The following is a 20,188-nucleotide window of genomic DNA, read 5'->3' as shown; positions in this document are numbered from 1 at the left end:
TCTCATTGCCATGTAGTACTCCATTGTGTATATAAACCACAATTTCTTTATCCATTCATCAGTTGATGGATATTTAGGTTCTTTCATAATTTGGCTATTGTTGAGAGTGCTGCTATAAACATTGGGGTACAAGTGCCCCTATGCATCAGTACTCCTGTAAGGGATTGCATAGTTTCTGAAAGTTCCACAGATGATTCTGTTGTTGCACAGCCAAATCTAAATACTGTTTTCCATGTTATATGTGTCTCAGCATGACAGACAAGATGCTTAATGATCTCACCTTTATCTTACCAGCCTCTTCCTCCACGACACTAAACACCCTGTCTCCCTCACATTTCAATAATACTCAATGACTTATAATTGCCTGAACATGCTAGGTGTCTCAGTCTGGTATCTTTGTACATGCTGTCAACCCCACCATCACTGGTGTTCCTGCTATATACTTATCTCTGTTGCTTGTCTGTTTTCTGTTTATTTCTTCAAAACTGAGTTTAAACAAATCTGAAATATTACTGACACCTTACAGATCTCAACAAGCCCAGCATAATAATGATTAAAGCTCTTGTATTAGAAATAATGTTAACTTGGCACAATGTTTGGCTAGCCACTAATATATCCTATTGGTAAAAAGGACTCACTAAAGTAATGCTATAAGATGATCAGTTTACCTTTTAGAAAGATCCCAATGGCCATGTGGAGCTTATACTGAAAGGGGAAAGAGGCTGGAGAAGAACTAAAATATTCTTGCCAAATCCAAATAAAATATAAAAGCAAGAACAATAGCAGTAGCAAAGGAAAGAAAGGAATGGATTCAAGAATTATTTGGGTATACTGGGGCACCTGGGTGGCTAAGTCAGTTAAGCATCTGACTTCAGCTCAGGTCATGATCTCAGGCTTGTGGGTTCAAGTCCTGCATCGGACTCTGTGCTGACAGCTCAGAGCCTGGAGCCTGCTTCGGATTCTGTGTCTCCCTCTCTCTTGGCCCCTCCCCTGCTCGTGCTCTCTCTCTTTCTATCTCTTTCAAAAATAAACATTTTTTAAAAATTTAAGAATTATTGGGGTATAGCATCAATAAGAATACCTAACTAGGTGTTAGGGGTAGGGGTAGAGGGGTAGAGGAGAGAGGAATCTCATAGAACACCCATATTTCTAGCTTAGAAGACCAGAGAAATGGGAATACCATTAATTAAGTTAGATCAAGAGAGAGGTTGTGACCTATGAGAAGAGGGCTAAAGCCAGGAAGCTTTGTAGAAAATTAACAATTAAGAGGCATGTGGAAAAAGCCAAGCCTACTCAAGCACCTGACAGGGTAGAGTCAGAAAGGAGAATTGGGAGAGAATGTTACTAAAATATAAGGTGTAGTTTCAAGAATGAGTGAAAAGTCAACAGTGTCAAATTTTGCTCATCAGGAGGTCACTGGTAAGTTTTCTAAGTGTAGTTTCAGAGAAGTGGTAGAAGCAAAAGCCAACTGCAATAGATTGAAGAGTGAATGGAACTACCGGTCGACAGTAGCAGATGGAACATTTGTTTATTTCTATTCTCTACCAAAAATCACACGAAAATGACAACAAAATAATAAAAGAAACATAAAGACATAAGAACAAAGAAAACGAAAGAGGAGGACCTAACAGATACAGACGTCAAAAAATTTTGGGAAATAGAAAATGGATGGTCAAGAAGTAACTCAGAAACCAAAGAGCCTATGGTATGGAAAGCGTCTTAGAAACAAGCATGATTCTATGGGAATGCAAGCTGGTGCGGCCACTCTGGAAAACAGTATGGAGGTTCCTCAAAAAACTAAAAATAGAACTACCCTACGACCCAGCAATTGCACCACTAGGTATTTACCCAAGGGATACTGGTATGCTGTTTCAAAGGGACACACGCACCCCAATGTTTATAGCAGCACTATCAACAATAGCCAAAGTATGGAAAGAGCCCAAATGTCCATCGATGGATGAATGGATACAGAAGATGTAGTATAAATACACAATGGAGTATTACTCACCAATCAAAAAGAATGAAATCTTGCCATTTGCAACTACTTGGATGGAACTAGACGGTATTATGCTAAGTGAAATTAGTCAATCAGAGAAAGACAAATATGACTTCACTCATATGAGGACTTTAAGAGACAAAACAGATGAACATAAGGGAAGGGAAACAAAAATAATATAAAAACAGGGAGGGGGACAAAACAGAAGAGACTCATAAATATGGAGAACAAACTGAGGGTTACTGGAGGGGGTGTGGGAGGGGGGGATGGGCTAAATGGGTAAGGGGCACTAAGGAATCTACTCCTGAAATCATTGTTGCACTATATGCTAACTAATTTGGATGTAAATTAAAAAATAAATTAAATTAAAAATTAGAAAAAAAAGAAACAAGCATGATTCTATGTTAGCACTCTGGAAAAACTCAGGAATTAGAATTGTCCAGTATATCTCTATTAGCAAGGGTGGAGACAGAGCTGAAAACCAAATAAAATCTATAGTTTACTTAAAAGTACTATACCAATGTTAACTACTTAATTTTAATAAAAATAGGGTTGCTAGAAAAAATACAAGATGCCCATTTAAATTTTCCATTTCAGGCAAACACAAGTAATTTTTTATATAAGTATGTCTAATGCAGTATTTGCAGTATTTAATTTTTATATGAAAAATTATTGTTTACCTGAAATTCAAAATTAACTGGGCAACACGTATTTTTATTTGCTACATCTGACAACTCTAGATAAATGTACTATGGTTATGAAAAATATTAATAGTAGGGGAAGGTAAGTGAAGGACACACAAGAATTCTCTGCTGTTTTTGTAACTCTTCTGTAAATCAAAAATTATTTCAAAATAAAAAGCTAAAAAAAATTAAGCTAAAAGATTTTTAGTGACATGAGAAAATGTTGTTCTATGGAAAAAAGCAAAAAATAGAGCCGTGCATTAAGATATAATCTACTTAAGTATTTTTTAAAGAAATTTATCCTTAAGGGGTAAAATTCACAAAAAGAAATATTAAATACTGACAGAAATTATCACTGGACAATCATATTCTGGATTCTTTCTATTTCTTCATACTTTTTGGATTTCTAACTTTTTTATAATAAGCATATATCTAATAATTTTAAAGTTTTAAGTAGTAAATGCAAACTTCATTTGTAAATTTATGTTCACAGGAAGGAGGGGGAAAATGTATGCATTACACTAGAAGTGATAAAAATAATAAACACTGCCAAGTGGCTGTCCTGAGCCCTACTTACAAATATTCATAATTTCATTTCTACAGTTAGCTACATTTATGGAATAAAGTCTGGAGATTATAATACATACAAAGACAGTTCCTGTTTTCTGAATGGAAAGAGTGGGTGGGAAATAGAGCAAACTATTGCCTTCAGAAAGAGTACCAAGTTGCAGATCTCATAATGACCTTCTCTGTCTACTCACTTCTGAGGCACCATGGCAACTGGGAACCTCAGAATATCAAGGAAGGAACATTGAGAGTAAAGGGTTTGGAAAATGCTGGGGGCAGGGAGAAAGCTCAGGGAAGCTGAATGAGAAATGCTAAGAAAGCCAAACATAACACTCTCACAGGCCCATCTACAAATTTCCTTATTTTTGATGTTAAAGCTTGAGACAGCTGAGCCAAAGATAGGAAGGAAAAGTGAAATTTCCTGCCCTCTCAATAATGGTTATTCTCAACATCTAAATTATAATATTGATAGTATATGTGTACTATAATTAAAGTCTTTCAATCTAAATATCCAAGTTTTAAACCCAACATGCAAAAGCCTTAAAAAGGTTTTTCTAGTCAAAATTTTATTTTACAAAAGGACTCTTTCATAATAAATAATACATAGTATGGAACATTTTACTTTTCCAAAAGCTTCTGCAGATACTATTTAATTTTACCTCCATTACTAGATTTAAGTGAAATCACTTCAAACTCAAGAGTTTATTTTTTTATTATATTTTATTTTTTTCAATCTCAGGAGTTTCAAGTGAGAGACTAATAGGAAAGAGAATCTCTTTCCAGGTCAAATACAAACATATACCCCTAAAACTTAAAAGTTCTGTCCTTAATAGCTTTTGATCAAATCACACCGTATTTTATAATGTCCACTTTCATTTTGATTATAAAATTCATTAAAATATTAGTGCAACAAACAATTGTTTTGCTACAAGTGCTATAGCTATAAAAAGTATAGAGTAGCAAATTATCCTTTGTTTTTCCTTCCATTTCTCTCTATACCACCAAACTATTACCAGTAGCCATATACCTTCATGATTTGCTAAGGTCATTTTAAACAAGTCACTAGACACTGTCACACAAAAAAAAAGTGGGGTGGAGGGGATATGAAAGTTTAAGAAATTTAAGAGATACAATACACAGCGTGTGGTCTTGGATTGAATATGAGTTTGGATTAACCAGCATTTTGGAGTCAACTGCACAAACTTGAATTTGGTATGTATGTATAGTAAATGAAATGAAAATTTACTGAAATAGAAAAGCAGGAATTCTGGGGGCACCTGGGTGGCTCAGTCGGTTAAACATCAGACTTCGGTTCAGGTCATGATGTTGTGGTTCATGGGTTTGAGCCCCACATTGGGCTCTGTACTGACACCTCCAAGCCTGGAGCCTGCTTTGGATTCTGTGTCCCCTAGTCTCTTCTGCCCCTCCCCCGCTCACACTCTGTCTCTCAAAAATAAAAATTTTAAATTTAAAAACATTTAGGGGCGCCTGGGTGGCGCAGTCGGTTGAGCGTCCGACTTCAGCCAGGTCACGATCTCGCGGTCCGTGAGTTCGAGCCCCGCGTCAGGCTCTGGGCTGATGGCTCGGAGCCTGGAGCCTGTTTCCGATTCTGTGTCTCCCTCTCTCTCTGCCCCTCCCCCGTTCATGCTCTGTCTCTCTCTGTCCCAAAAATAAATAAACGTTGAAATTTAAAAACATTTAAAAAAAAAAAAGAAGAAAAGTGGGAATACATACATCCCATACAGCTCTAGGATAATTTTTTTTAATTCCAGTATAACTAATGTATAGTATTATATTAGTTTCAGGAGTATAATTCTCAACAATTCTATACATTCTATACATCTATAAAACTCAACAATTTTATACATTACTCAGTGCTCATCACGGTAAGTGTGCTCTTAATCCCCTTCACCTATTTCATCCAACCCTCCACCCACCTCCCTCTTTGGTGTTTTTTTAGAAGTCTATCACCAGGAGGGGCACCTGAGTGGCTCAGTCGATTGAGTGTCCGACTTCGGCTCAGGTCATGGTCTCTCAGTCTGTGAGTTCAAGTCTCGCATCAGGCTCTGTGCTGACAGCTCAGAGCCTGGAGCTTGCTTCGGATTCTGTGTCTCCCTCTCTCTCTGCCTCTCCCCTACTTGTGCTCTGTCTCTCTCTCTCTCAAAAATAAATAAACATTAAAAAAAATTTTTTTTAAGTCTTAATCCCCAACACAGTATTTTATCCGTTTGCATTCTAGTATCATTGGACAAACTTTACAGATTATTTCTAATTACAAAACAGCTTCAAAACTCTCCACAGAGATTCTTCTGAATAATCGAAAACACCTCATCCTCAATCACATAACTGAATTCTAAATTTTCTAAGATATTGACAAAGTACTTTCTAGACCAGAAAGGAGACAGTAATGCAACTTACCTTCAAGGAGCCTTTTCTGAGTGAACTTAATCTCTCTCGCCTACCAAAGCAGCAACCACTGTCTTAAACCCAGCAATAGAACATCATATGATGGATTTATATACACACAAATAACAGCAATTACAGACTGTTCTCAAATGGAGTCACCAACAACATGCTTGCCAAGCACAAAATGTTGGATGTTTGATTCTTTGGGCATTTAAAAAGTTTAAGGGAGGGGCGCCTGGGTGGCACAGTCGGTTAAGCGTCCGACTTCAGCCAGGTCACGATCTCGCGGTCCGTGAGTTCGAGCCCCGCGTCAGGCTCTGGGCTGATGGCTCAGAGCCTGGAGCCTGTTTCCGATTCTGTGTCTCCCCCTCTCTCTGCCCCTCCCCCGTTCATGCTCTGTCTCTCTCTGTCAAAAATAAATAAACATTGAAAAAAAAAATTAAAAAAAAAAAAGTTTAAGGGAAAACTGAGATGGAGTTTCAAACACTGTAACATGAATTACAGGATAAAAAAGGTTTAAAGAAATCACACTACCCTAAGAGCGATCCAGTTGCGGAGCTCACCTGTTTCCAACTGGACTTCAACCAGGAATTCAGTATACTAGTTGACAAAATTGATTACAATCTTTGGTTGATAGCATGACTGTGGGGTGATCTGGATTTATTTACACTGCAATGCAAATATTCAGAACAATCTGAACTCAAGTGGCATCCCATGAGGAACAGACATCAATATCCACGCAACTAGATAATTCTATTATATGCCACTAAATCATACATAAGTTATCAAAATTAAGACACCCACATTCAGTCTTCAATGGTCTTTCTTCTCAAATATTCAATTAAATATTAATAATAAGGTTCAGAAATAAATCAACCTAGCTGATACGTCAATCCCTAACTGATCTTCTTTAAAAATAAAAAGCCAGGGCACCTGGGTGGCTTAGTCGGTTAAGCATCCAACTCTTGATTTTAGCTCAGGTCATGATCTCATGGTGGTGAGATTGAGCCCTGTGTTGGGTTCTGTGCTGTTGCGTGGAGCCTGCTTGAGATTCTCTCTCCCCCTTCTCTGTGCCCCTCCCCCGCCCACACTGGCTCTAAATTAATTAATTAATAAAGCCAAACAACAGTTGTTTACAATAAGACATATATTCCCATCAGGCTGTAACTTTCTTAGGGTATTATTTTCAAATGTTTGGGTCATAAAGCTTAGAAAGTGATCCATCTACTCTTTCAGTGCTGCTCTAGAAAATATGTGATGCAAGTCATCTCCATCTCTGGAAAAGTCTATTCTGTATTAATACCTATCCACTACACCCATTAGACTTCTCAGTTAGCATCAAAAAAACCAAGCCCTAAACTTGAGAGGCCCTCTCTCATCCTATACTATGACAGTCACATTACTTGGTTTTAGATGACCTCTAGTAAACACCTCTTAGGAATGTACCTGCCCCTTTAATCTACATGGCCTGGAAAGGATTAGATTATTCATGCAGGAAGCTAATCCTAAACTCAACCAGTCTCTAACTCTGGGTTCAAAGAGTGAAAAAGAGTTTTTGAACCAATACCTTCATGTTCATGGATGAGGAAAATGAGTCCAAAGAGGTAACATGTATTCTCTGTGGTCACATACCTAATTGGTGGCAGATACAAGAACAAAGTTCTCTCTAAAATCAAGTGAATTTGACTCAATTTAAATTAACCCCAAGGACACCATATCTTCAAATGACTTACAAAATGTATCAATGGAAAAGCTGTGTTCTATTTTGGAACATTAGCTAGCTGAGAAGCAAGTGGGAACTGGCACTGTCTCCTTCCCAGGCTGCTGATCACACTTCAATCCACAGCTCCTCCACGAGCTATGGGCATGAGTTTTGCAACAGTAGGGCATGCAAAAAAATTTCCAGGCACTCATACCACTGACCACACAGTCTTTGTGATAAGAGCCATCAACTTTGGGAATGACTTGGCAACTGCAAGCTGCGTTGCAAATCATTGGCTGAGTTTCCTATAATGGTATTTATCTTACCATTGCCAAATTCACAATTTCCTAATCCAACGAATGGATATTCTGTTTCACATGGTCTCAAATTGGACAAATTTCTCAAGGTGCTATGTGGCTTTAAGGATTTAGATTTAACCCAGTCTTTCTCAACAGGAGCATTATGACATTTTGAGGACAATTCTTGGCTATGTGAGATTATCCAGTACATTAAAGAAGGCTTAGAATCATTGGTCCTCTGACCTTTAAATGCAAGGGTACAGTAGTAGTCCTCCCCCTTATCTGTGGTTTCATGTTCCAAGGTTTTAGTTATCCACAGTCAACCACCAACCGGAAGCAGATGATCCTTCTTCTGACAATATTGTGAGAAGGTAAACAGTAGCCTAAAGTTATGTCACAATGCCTATATCATTCACCTCACTTTAGCTCATCATGTAGACATTTTATCATCTCACACCATCAAAAGAAGTGTGAGTACAGTACAATATATTTTGAGAGAAAGAAACCACATTCACATAACTTTTATTACAGAATATTGTTATAACTATTCTTAGTTATTACTGTTCATCTTTTACTGTGGCTAATTTATAAATTAAATTTTATCATAAGTACGTATGTATGAAAAAACATAGTATGTGTAGGGTTCAGTACTATCTGTGGTTTCAGGCATCCACTAGGGGTCTTGGAAGGTATCTCCTGTAGATGAGGAGAACTACTGTAGTCCCACCAGTTACAACCCCCACACATTTACAAATGACCTTGAAGGGTAAGATACCACCACCAGTGTTAGCCTTTAGGTCAACCATTAATTGAACTATAAAGTAATAAAAAATGTTTACATAAAGACTTGACCTCCACCACCCCCCCAAAAAAACCTCAACCCCTCTTGTCTGCCACTAAATACAGCACTCTATTCCTCTTTTTAGCCCAGAGATTAGATAAAATCCATTGTTCATCAATTCCTTCAAAACCAACTTTGTCTGAACTAGCTATATAATTAAGACACTTTTATTGTCAGGGAAGTAGAGTAGAAAAGTTACTGAAATGCAATCAGAACACCCGACACTGAATTCCAGTTTTCTGGCTATTCACGCTTAGGCAAGTTATTTCCCCTCTTTAGGCCTCAGCTCTCTCATCTATTTAAATAAAAGGCATTAGGCTACATTATGTCTCTGGTTCATTTGCAATTCTAGGAATCCATGACATAAAACACAATTAACTTACTTAACTCTTTTCTTTTGACCTCCATATAGCTAAATGGGGGTGACCACTGACACTTAGTACCTCATCATCTTTCAGAAGCAAGGACCCTAAAGTCCCAGGAAACTAAGGCAGGACAGTCATATTCAGCCAGACCCAGTATGGGATTTTACTACACAGCCTATATCTCTAGTATATAAAAAGGGGCTTAATTATTTTAAGATCCATTAATATAAGCACCAAGATTTACTAACAGCAATAGTCACCCTAATGTTTATCTGGGCTAGACCTATAATCTCAACCCTAGCTGTACATTAGAATCACTTGGATAGCTTTAAAAAAAAATGCCCCAGCTCCAAACCAAGCCAATATCAAATGAATCAGAATCTCTGGAGCTCTGGAGATGGGGCTCCTTTCTTAAGGCTCCACAAAGTGACTCTGATGTACAGTGAAAACCAAGAACCACTAATCCAGGCCCTTTAATCTAAGAAATGCAAAGCAAATGACCCAAGGGTAGTATATCACATACTGGTTGTATAATCAAACATCAATAAATAAGAATAATCCTATGTTACTACTTACTGACATTCTCAATCACATATAGAGAATTCCATTTCTATCGAAAAAGGAGAAGTCTATAACAACCCTTTGTATTGTTACTGAGGACTGGCCCTGCCAGAAATGGAATATACCTTTCTGACATGAAAGCAGTTCAAAGAAAAATCACTACAAACTTGCCCAACCCTGCAAAAGTCTTATCAGCCATTAAAATAGTTACAACTACAATGTTAGTCAAAGTAGTACAGAAGCCAAAATTTCTCAACCTAACTCTCACTTACTAGATGTCACTAAAAGACCCGGTATATAGACAGAACAGGAAACAGTTGAGAGGAACATTTAGGAAAAGACACTTTGAAAGCCTCCACTCCAGGCAAAATGCATTGTTTCCATTTCTTCATCAAAGCTTTAAGTCCAATGATACAGGAAAAGGTGGAGCAATCTTGGCTAAAATTATTCTTGCCCTTTCCAGAACAAAATCAGTGAAACCAACAGGTCAATAAGGTCAAGTAAAATTTCGGTCTTACCTCATGTGCAAGGCCAAGCCATCCTGTAGGCTGGAAATCCCCAAATCAGAGAGCGTATCTGAGCCAACAGAAGCTGGTGACAGAGAGCCTTCCTTCTCCTCCAGTAGGTCCAGCTTCACCAGGTTGCTGATTTCATCCTCTGAGTTATCTTCAGATACAGAACCAATTATGAACCGAGAGTGCTGGTTCAGCTCCAGAGGTTTGGCCAAGGGGGATGGTTCATCCATTTTTCCTTCAAAATGAGCTCTCAGAGCTATGAAGAAAATGAGTGAGAAAAGCAGGTTATGGATAATAACCTGAGGATAGCCACAGGTTATTCCTAATATACTATGGCTGGCACTTGAAAGCAGGGTAGCGTCTGAGCACTAGTTTCTTTGGCTATTCTATTTCAGGGCCTTGGTTTTCTACAAGGGAGGAAAATCCAGATGTAACTATGCCTAAAAAATTAAAATTAGCTCCCTCTTCCTTAAAGAAATCTCTTTTAAAACTATAAGCCATTCCCAATCTCTTTATCAATTTGGTAATGCCCAAGAGATAATTATGAACAGTGGAGAAACCTCTGCAGTAGATGAAAGCTGCTTGTAATACTGTGATTTCGGTTGTCAGTACCGGGGAGAATGTGGTATAAGGATTTGGGGAGAGTGGCTGTCATTTCAAACTAGGTGTTTACACTAAACTACATAACTATCACCTCATTCCAAACACTACACTTTGAGAGGCTATGAATTTTACTTAAGCGTATTTTTGTTAAATATATTCACATAAAATATATTCATATTGATATATATCCACACAGATAAATATATATAGTTTGCTTTAAAGCAAACTCCAGATGGGTATTTTTTAACTGAAAAAAAGAAATGTTTACTTCCCCTCATGAGTTTTTTCTTAAATTACATCTGTTAAAGATTCACCCAAGCATGTCTGGTTTTGGCTCTAATGTGCTGGCTTTGCTAGGAAGAAAGTGAATCTACTATCAAATTCAAAATCTCTAATTAAAATAAGGGAGGTGTTGGGGTGCCTGCGTGGCTCAGTTGGTTAAGCGTCCGACTTCAGCTCAGGTCATGGTCTCTGAGTTTGTGAGTTCAAGTCTCGCAGTGGGCTCTATGCTGACAGCTCAGAGCCTGGAGGCTGCTTCAGATTCTGTGTCTCCCTCTCTCTCTGCCCCTCTCCTGCTCCTGCTCTCTCTCTTAAAAATAAATAGTAAAGGGGCGCCTGGGTGGCGCAGTCGGTTAAGCGTCCGACTTCAGCCAGGTCACGATCTCGCGGTCTGTGAGTTCGAGCCCCGCGTCAGGCTCTGGGCTGATGGCTCAGAGCCTGGAGCCTGTTTCCGATTCTGTGTCTCCCTCTCTCTCTGCCCCTTCCCCCGTTCATGCTCTGTCTCTCTCTGTCCCAAAAATAAATAAACGTTGAAAAAAAAAAAATAGTAAAAAAATTAAAAAATTAAAAAAATTTAAAATAAGGGAGGTGTCATCTCAAGCATAAGTTTTCTAGATATAGGGCCTTAGTAGTCATAACTGGATATTTCCAACAACTAGCACACTAATTAAAAGACCAAAACATGGCTGAAAGTCCACAAGAACAATAAAACTAAAACTAAACAATATTTATTCTGTCATTCAAAAGATCCCATTAAAAAAAACCTTCAGAACTATACATCAACTTAGTATTGAACTGCTTATATCCTAACAATTCAGAAAACAATATTCCCAAACCTGATTTCGAGGTGCTCTAAGAGATGGTATATCAATAAATAACAAATTTATTATTAATAAATTGTTTATGTTGTAGACTACTTTGAAGTGTTAAGAGTAGGTGGCAAGCAGTGTTCTTTGACATTAGGTAACAAAATATCAAGATTTTAATCTTTGGGAATCACCATTAAACCTGTTAAAATTACACGTGCACCATTATTCTTATGTAATTTGTGAATCAGAGCTTATTCATTTACAAAGACAAAACAGTATTCGTAAATGATAAAGCAGTGGTTCTCAAAAAGTGTAATTTCCAGACCAGAAGCAGCAGCATCACCTCAGAACGTGTTAAAAGTACAGATTCTTGGGCCTACCATAGAGCAACTAACTGTATCACAATCTACAGGTTGGGGCCCAGTAATCTATACTTTAACAAGTCCTAAAATTTGAGAACCACTCTGCTGGAAGAATGAAACAGTAATAACAAATTGCCAGAAATGCTAAAAATATTACTGCTAGATATTTCTTAAAAGTGAGTTAGAGATTACATAAGCTAACTTTTATTTTAAAAACTAGAATCAAATATAAAAATATCATGGAACAGGAAAAACTTGACATCTAAATTTACTATACATTTCTCCCTTGGAATATTAGGTTTCATTAAAATAACTGTTTTTAAATGTCTCCAAATTTTATATAGACATTCACTTCCAGAACTCTAAAAAAACTCAAATCATCCAAAAAGAGGAAAAAGGGAGAGAAGGAGAAAGTGAGGGAAGGAAGGAGAGAAAGTTCTAACAGACTGACCAGTCTGAAGAACACTAAAAGGTACAGTAACAAAAAAGGCTACTTCTTTCACATTTTAGAGCCGTAAACAATCAAGTTTAAAAAAAACAAAAACAAAAACAGGAGACCTCCCTCCCCCACCCCCACAAAATTCCAAACTCCATCTCAACTAACACAGAAAATAATGGCTGCCTTCTTCACAAGAGAAATAAGTAAGGCACTCTTCTAGTTTAGTGTGACCAAAATTAGATGACTACACAAAAAAAATAAAATTCAGGATAAAGAAGCAATTCTCTGATTTCATGGGAGAAGAAGAAGACATGATTAACTAATAAATGAGAGGTTCTGTAAGGTCAACTTCAAACTTTTCCTTCCTAGTCAAGAAGAACAGGAAGGCAGCCTTCTTGAGGATTGGAAGCAGCTCAGCTGTCAGCGCTAAAGAGCCCATCCACTAACCAGCAATTCTACTGAGTGGTATTCCCAGCCACAAGCCTGCAAACCATCAGAAAAGAGAGGTCATGTATGGAAAATCACTGAGTAGCTACCCAGCCACTCTAGAAGCTACTCCATAGTCCGTCCCATTTCCGCTGATTCTAGTACTGAATTAAAGAGAAAAGGGGATGGAATACTACCATGGTCAGACCATTCACTTCAGGTTATACCCCCAAATCTACCTATGTCCTTTCACAGAAGGCAACTTTTAACATAAAAGCTTACAGTTTAATATTTTAGCACATGAACATAAAATGTTTATGACACTGTAAACATGAAAGAGCATTATTTGTAACTGACCTCTTATAATTCTTACTGTCTGAGCAGATATCCACCTCCAAAAAGAACTAAAGAGAGAAAGACAGAGAGAGATTTGAAGTGTTTTTTTTAAGTAACCCAAATTTTAGCAATTCCTGTTTTGCTCAGCATAATACAAAACTAATAAAGTATCATTTTTCTAGTCAAATCTATTATTTAACTTAAAACATACAGTTCAGTTGTTTATTATTTGTTCAAATCTATAAATAAAAAACATTACATTCAAAGACTTTATTTTTCATGAGAATAATGAACAATAATCCAAGCTTACCATTTCACAAGTGGCCTTTTCCAATTGCATACTTCGATGAGCACATTCCAACCTTATGATTTCTAAGATTTCATCAAAAAAGAGGCAGTTGGGAAGAAGAGAACCACTAGACTCCCTACAACTCAGTTAGGCTCTGATTATGTTTACAAATGGTTTATACCCATGCACAAAGTTGGAAGCCAGGAAGAGGACGGATCTCTCATTAAATTAAGTTCCTAAACCTCTAAGGGACCAAGGAGTCTCTACTTACTTCCCAAATCCTGGGTTTTCCTTCTATGCCACAGACTTAAATGTATCCAGGGTAAAAACTCTCAACTTTCATTATAACAATCATCTGTGGAGCTACTTATTTATTTAAATTAAAAAGTTGTTTTTTATTTGGATATGATTAACACACAATGTTACATTAGTTTCAGGCCTGTGAAGCTTTTTAAAAACATGGATGTTTAAACTCCACCCCAGATTGACAGAATCAGAATCACTGCTGGAGGCCCAGACATCAGAATAGAGTTCCACAGTTGATAGACACTGATATATATCCAGGCTTGAGAACCACTGGTCTATGGTGGAGGAGAAATCCAGAACTTCTAAGGGATGACCTTGAATGACAAGTGACAGGATTGGGGACTGTGCAAATATGTTAACTGGGAAAGCTGGATTTGCCCAATTATGTAGTCTAAACTAGCATTATTCCCTACAATTGGGTGTAGGGAAGGGGAGTGCGAAAAGAAAGGAAAACGAAAGTAGTTTGGGTCAGATGTAACCAGAGGTGCAGAGGTGGAACTAGAGTCAAAATCTAGGACTCAAGATCAAATTCTGACTCTGCCAAATGCTCACAGTGCAAACTTGAACAAGTCACTTAATGTCTCTGAGCCTTCTCATCTGGAAAAATAAAAAGGTCATGGGATTGCTGTGAAGACTAAAAGTATATGAAATGACTCTGTAAATTATTATGTACTAGACTAGTGTTTTTCAAACTATGGGCAACCACCAAGCAAAATACTAAGAAATAAATTTAGTGGGTTACAATCAACATTTTAAAAACAAAGGGACAGGCACCTGGCTGGCTGAGTCAGCAGAACATGTGACTCTTGATCTCAGGGTCATGAGTTTGAACCCCAAGTTGGGCACAGTCATCAAAAATGAAATAGAACAGGGATGCCTGGGTGGCCCAGTGGGTTAAGCATCCAGCTCTTGTTTTCGGCTTGGGTCATGATCTCACGGTTCTTTAGTTCAAGCCCTGTGTCGGGCTCCATGCTTGCAGCACGATGCTAGATTGGGATTCTCTCTCCCTCCCTCGCTCTCTGCCCCTCCCCTGCTTGTGTGTGCTCTCTCTCTCTCAAAATTGATAAACTTAAAAAATGAAACAGAACAGGGGCACCTGGGTGGCTCAGTCAGTTAAGCATCCGACTTCAGCTCAGGTCATGAGCTCGCAGTGAGTTTGAGCCCCATGTCAGGCTCTGTGCTGTGTGCTGACAGCTCAGAGCCTGGGACCTGCTTCAGATTCTGTTTCCCTCTCTCTCTGTCCCTCCCCTCCCTTGCCCTCTGTCTCTCTCTAATATAAACATTAAAAAAAATTTTAAATAAATGAAATAAAATAAAATATCTGATCGAAATTCTGTTTCAGAAGCTTCAGATCTTTAGATTTTTTTTTTTTTTCCAATTAGTAAAGCCCAGTGCCTACTGCTCTATCATCCTGATAAAAGCCTGAAGACTTATTCTCTGGAGAGGGTTAAACAAGACATTTCTAGACAGGGACATACCAGAAACAGTAAAGGGGAGAGCATCATGTTGAAAATGGAGAAATTAAGCAAGCATATTGAATAAGAGCTCCCAGCCTTCTTGCCCCAATTTTCACCAATCAGGAGGGAAATACAGAAAGGATCCTGCTTTGAAGATTCTAACTAGACCAGGGGGAAAAAACCTCAAGTAGTAATATTGGGGTTCACTAATTGTCACATCAGGTCAACCTACAACAAAGTTAATCAATTCCCCCCTCTTAAAATTAAGCAATTAAGGATTACTAGATGTCTTAGAGAAACCTCCAATGTGAAGGAATCAAAACCAAATAACTACCTGTAGAAAAAAAAAGTGCATCTAGAAGAAAGGGATTATGTAGAACAAGAAAATATTAAAAAGACATGATTTTATATGTGGAAATGTTTTTTGAGGAAACAGAAAAGCCTGTCCTAAATTCATGTGGAATTCCCAAGGGACCCCCAAATAGCCAAAACAATCTTGAAAAAGAACAAAACTGGAAGACCCATGCTTCCTGGCTTTAAAACTTACTACAAAGCTGCAGTATTAACATAAAGACAGATATATAGACCTGTGAAACAGAACAGAGAGCTCCAAAAGAATGAGATCTTGCTATTTGCGATAACATGGATGGACTTAGAGGGTATAATGCTAAGTGAAATAAGTCAGAGAAAGATAAATACCATAATTCCACTCAAATGTGGAATTTAAGAAACAAAACAAATGAATAAAGAAAAAAGAGGAAAAAACACTCTTTTTTAAAAGATTTTTTAAAAATTGTTTTCAATTAATTTATTTTTTTAATTTATTTTTTAATGTTTATTTATTTTTGAGAGACAGAGAGAGACAGAGTGTGAGTGGGGGAGGAGCAGAGAGAGAGGGAGACACAGAATCCAAAGCAGGCTCCAGGCTCTGAGCTGTCAGCACAGAGCCTGTCGCGGGGCTCGAACTCACAGACTGTGAGATCATGACCTGAGCCAAAGTCCGCACTTAACCAACTGAGCCACCCAGGTGCCCCATTAATTTATTTCAAGAGAGAGAGAGAGAAAGAGCACAAGTGGAGGAGGGTCAGAGAGAGGGAGAAAGAGAATCCCAAGTGGGCTCCGTGCCTCCAGCAGAGCCTGACATGGGACCAGACCCTACAAACCATGAGATCGTGACCTGAGCTGAAATCAAGAGTCAGATGCTCAATTGACTGGGACACACAGGTGCCCCAAAAAACCAGACTCTTAAAAACAGAGAACAAGCTGGTGGTTGCCAGAGGGAAGGTAGGGGGAGGAGGAGGATGGGTGAAATAAAGAGCCTTAAGAATACACTTTACCATGATGAGCACTGAATAATGCTTAGAATTATTGAATTATACTGTACACCTTAAATTAATATAACACTGTATGTTAATTACACATCAATTAAAAAAAAAAAGAGAGCCCAGAAATAAACCCCCCCATATATGGTCAAATGATATTTGACATGGTGCTAATAAGACATTCAATAAAGAAAGGACAGCCTTTTCAACAAATGGTGCTAGGAAAACTGGATCTCTACATATAAACAAATAAGCTGAACATTCCCCTCAGAATTTAACTCAGAATGCATCAAGGCTCTAAAATTTAAAACATGAACCAAGAAAACTCTTACAAGAAACATAAGACAAAAGCTTCATAACATTGAATTTGGAAAAGATTTCTTGGATATGACACCAAAAGCACAGGTAACAAAAGAAAAAACAGACTGGACTTCTTGAAAATTAAAAAATTTTGTACATCAAAAGACACTATCAACAGAGGAAAAAGGCAACCCAAAGAATAGGAGAAAATATTTGCAAATCACGTATCTGATAAGAGATTAATATCCAGAATATATAAAGAACTCCTGAAAGTCAACCATCAACAAACCCAATTTAAAACCAGGCAAAGGGGGCGCCTGGGTGGCTTGGTCGGTTAAGCGTCCGACTTCAGCTCAGGTCATGATCTCACAGCCCGTGAGTTCGAGCCCCACGTCGGGCTCTGTGCTGACCGCTCAGAGCCTGCAGCCTGTTTCAGATTCTGTGTCTCCCTCTGTCTCTGACCCTCCCCTGTTCATGCTCTGTCTCTCTCTGTCTCAAAAATAAATAAACGTTGAAAAAAAAAATTAAAAAAAAAAAAACAGGCAAAGGACTTAAAATGACATTTCTCTAAAGAAGATAGACAAGTGGCCAATAAGCACATCAATATGCTCAACACACTAATTATTAGGGAGATACAAATTAAAACTACAATAAGATACCAACCCATACCCATTAGGATAGCCACCATCAAAAAAAACAGAAAACAAGTGTTGGCATGAACGTGGAGAAATTGGAACCCTTGGGCACCACTGGTGGGAACGTAAACTGTACAGCCACTGTGGAAAACAGTATGGTGGCTCCTCAAAAAATTAAAAATAGAATTACCATATGATCCAGCAATTCCACTTTTGGATACATACCCAAAAGAATTGAATACAGGCTCTCAAAGAGTCTGTACACCCATGTTCACAGCAGCATTATTCACAATAGCTTAAACATGGAAAAAGGGAGTGCACTGGTGGATGAATGGATAAGCAAAATGTGACATACACATACAATGAAGTATTATTCAGCCTGAAAAAGGAAGGACATTCTGCAATATGCTACACCGTGGATGAACCCTGAAGACACTATGCTAAGTGAAATAAGTCAGTCACAAAAAGAATGTTGTGTGATTCTTACATGATGTCAAAATCATGGAGACAAGAAAGGAGAATGATAGTTGCGAGAGGTTGGGGGGAGAGGAGAATGAGGAACTCTTATTTAATGGGTATAGAAGTTCAGTTTTATAAGATGAAAACAGTTCTAGAGATGGATGGTAGTGGGCAAAGGACTTAAAATGACATTTCTCCAAAGAAGATATAGAAGTGGTGCACAAGGTTATAAATGTATTTAATACTGAACTGTATGTCTTTAAATGGTTAACATGGTAAATTTCATGTTATATATATTTTACCACAGTAAGAAAAATTAAAGAAAGAAACACCTCAGGGAGCTTGGGTGGCTCAGTTGGTTAAGTGTCCGACTGCAGCTCACGTCATGATCTCACGGTTCATGAGTTCGAGCCCCAGACAGCTCAGAGCCTGGAGACTGCTTTGGATTCTGTGTCTCCCTCTCCCTGTCTCTCCCCCACTGTCGCGCGCGCTCTCTCTCTCTCTCTCTCTCTCAAAAATAAATATACATTTAAAAAAACTAAAGAAGAAATTAATAACACTGCTTGCCTCTGGTGGGAAGAACTGGGTGGCTGCAAAACAAGGTTGGGGGAAAATGTCCTTTTGTATGTTTAAAATTTTGAACTACGCGAACTAATGTATTAGTCATGTATTAGCAACTGAGGATTTTAAATAAATTTATAAAAAGGTTTACCAAATTAATTCCATGCCACTGATACCTTATCTCTTATCTTCCTAAACATTTAATTAGACAACAGGCATGTCATTCGCTTATTTATTAATATATATTACTGTATAGTTGACTATGAGTTACCTCCTCAAAGAAGCTGGGAGAAGTTATTATCTCTTCTGATGGTTCTAGATCTATCACCCCCCAATACCACACAACGCTGTGTAAACACTAAGCTTTTGCAGAATCAGTGTTCCCTAGGAATTTAAATGAACACTGGAGTTACAAAACTGGGAGACACGAGCCACATGTTTATTTTAAATATTCCCTAAGAACATTTAGAAGCCTCCAACTAAAAAGCCATTTTGTGAATTCAAAAGGCTCTGGGATTATGGGGGCAGCTGGCTGGCTCAGTTGGTGGTGTGTGCAACTCTTTTTTTTTGTTTGTTTTAATGTTTTTATTTATTTTTGAGACAGAGAGAGACAGAGCATGAGCAGGGGAGGGGCAGAGAGAGAGAGGGAGACACAGAATCTGAAGCAGGCTCCAGGCTCTGAGCTGTCAGCACAGAACCTGATGCGGGGCTCGAACCCACGGACTGCGGATCATGACCTGAGCTGAAGTCGGAAGCTTAACCGATTGAGCCATCCAGGCGCCCCTATGTGGTGTGTGCAACTCGGTCTTGGGGTCATAAGTTTGAGCCCCATGTTGGGTGTGGAGCCTACTTAAAAATAAAAATAAATAAATATAATAAATAAGTTTTTAAAAGCTCTGGAATTATGTATCAATTCATGCTCATAATCTTATTTTATAGAACAGCATTCAGAAAAAAATGGAGCCATAATTGAGGTGTGTCAACTACCTCCTTGAGTCTCAAAGATAAGAACAATTTCTTTCTTGAAGAAATATTGCTCTTTTTTTGTGCCCCAAGTCCCCTGGATATATTAAGGCACTGTACTTTATATATGTGGAACTGGAGAAATTTACAGGTTAAAACAGAAATTTCTAATCCTCTTGGAGTTACAGCATCTTATGTTGTTTTAGAGAGATAGTTTTAAACTGAAAATAATGAAGAACTCTCAAAAATTAGTTGCCTTGTGATGCATTAGGTCAGATGATGAACTGCCTCTAGTTGGAAGTTTTCAACAAGAGTATCAAATAAAATATTCTCATATTGACTGGAAAACTGGACTAGAAAATTCCTAAGGTATACTCCAATACTTAAATGCTCTATTAAGTTCTTAGATTTTATGAGATGCAATCAAAGGGAAATTATGTGGCTCGCTTTGTCAGGGCCAGGAATACCACTAAATGCTAAAGCACAAAACACAAACAACCCAGCTATCTATCCTTCTGGTGCTAATCTACTGATATTATCCCTACTGAACTCAACCTACCATCCCAATTTGGCAAGTGTGTAAATACACACATGGACATGTGTGTCAATTTACATGACTAAGGACAGATTTGAAAGCTGTCTACAAAAACAGAGTAATTTTTAGGAACTTCATTAGTGAATGTACACTCTATTTCTGTAAGAGGAGA

General features: G+C 38.0%; 1 protein-coding gene across 1 annotated transcript in view; it reads right to left on the bottom strand.

The window, feature by feature from the left end:
* ACACA (acetyl-CoA carboxylase alpha) overlaps positions 1 to 20,188 on the bottom strand; it is a 282,243-nt gene that overhangs the window by 215,028 nt on the left and 47,027 nt on the right. The window contains exons 2-3 of the mRNA XM_047080882.1: positions 13,211 to 13,257; positions 9,939 to 10,191 (exon numbers count right to left, since the gene is read on the bottom strand). Of these exons, the coding sequence (XP_046936838.1) occupies positions 9,939 to 10,191; positions 13,211 to 13,257 (300 nt within the window). The remainder of the gene's footprint in view (positions 1 to 9,938; positions 10,192 to 13,210; positions 13,258 to 20,188) is intronic.

Source organism: Lynx rufus, unplaced genomic scaffold, assembly GCF_022079265.1.
Source record: "Lynx rufus isolate CCGP_SWC_20201006 ecotype Redwood Valley unplaced genomic scaffold, mLynRuf1.p SCAF_18, whole genome shotgun sequence".
NCBI lineage: Eukaryota > Metazoa > Chordata > Mammalia > Carnivora > Felidae > Lynx > Lynx rufus.
This window is presented reverse-complemented; position numbering and strand designations above follow the sequence as displayed.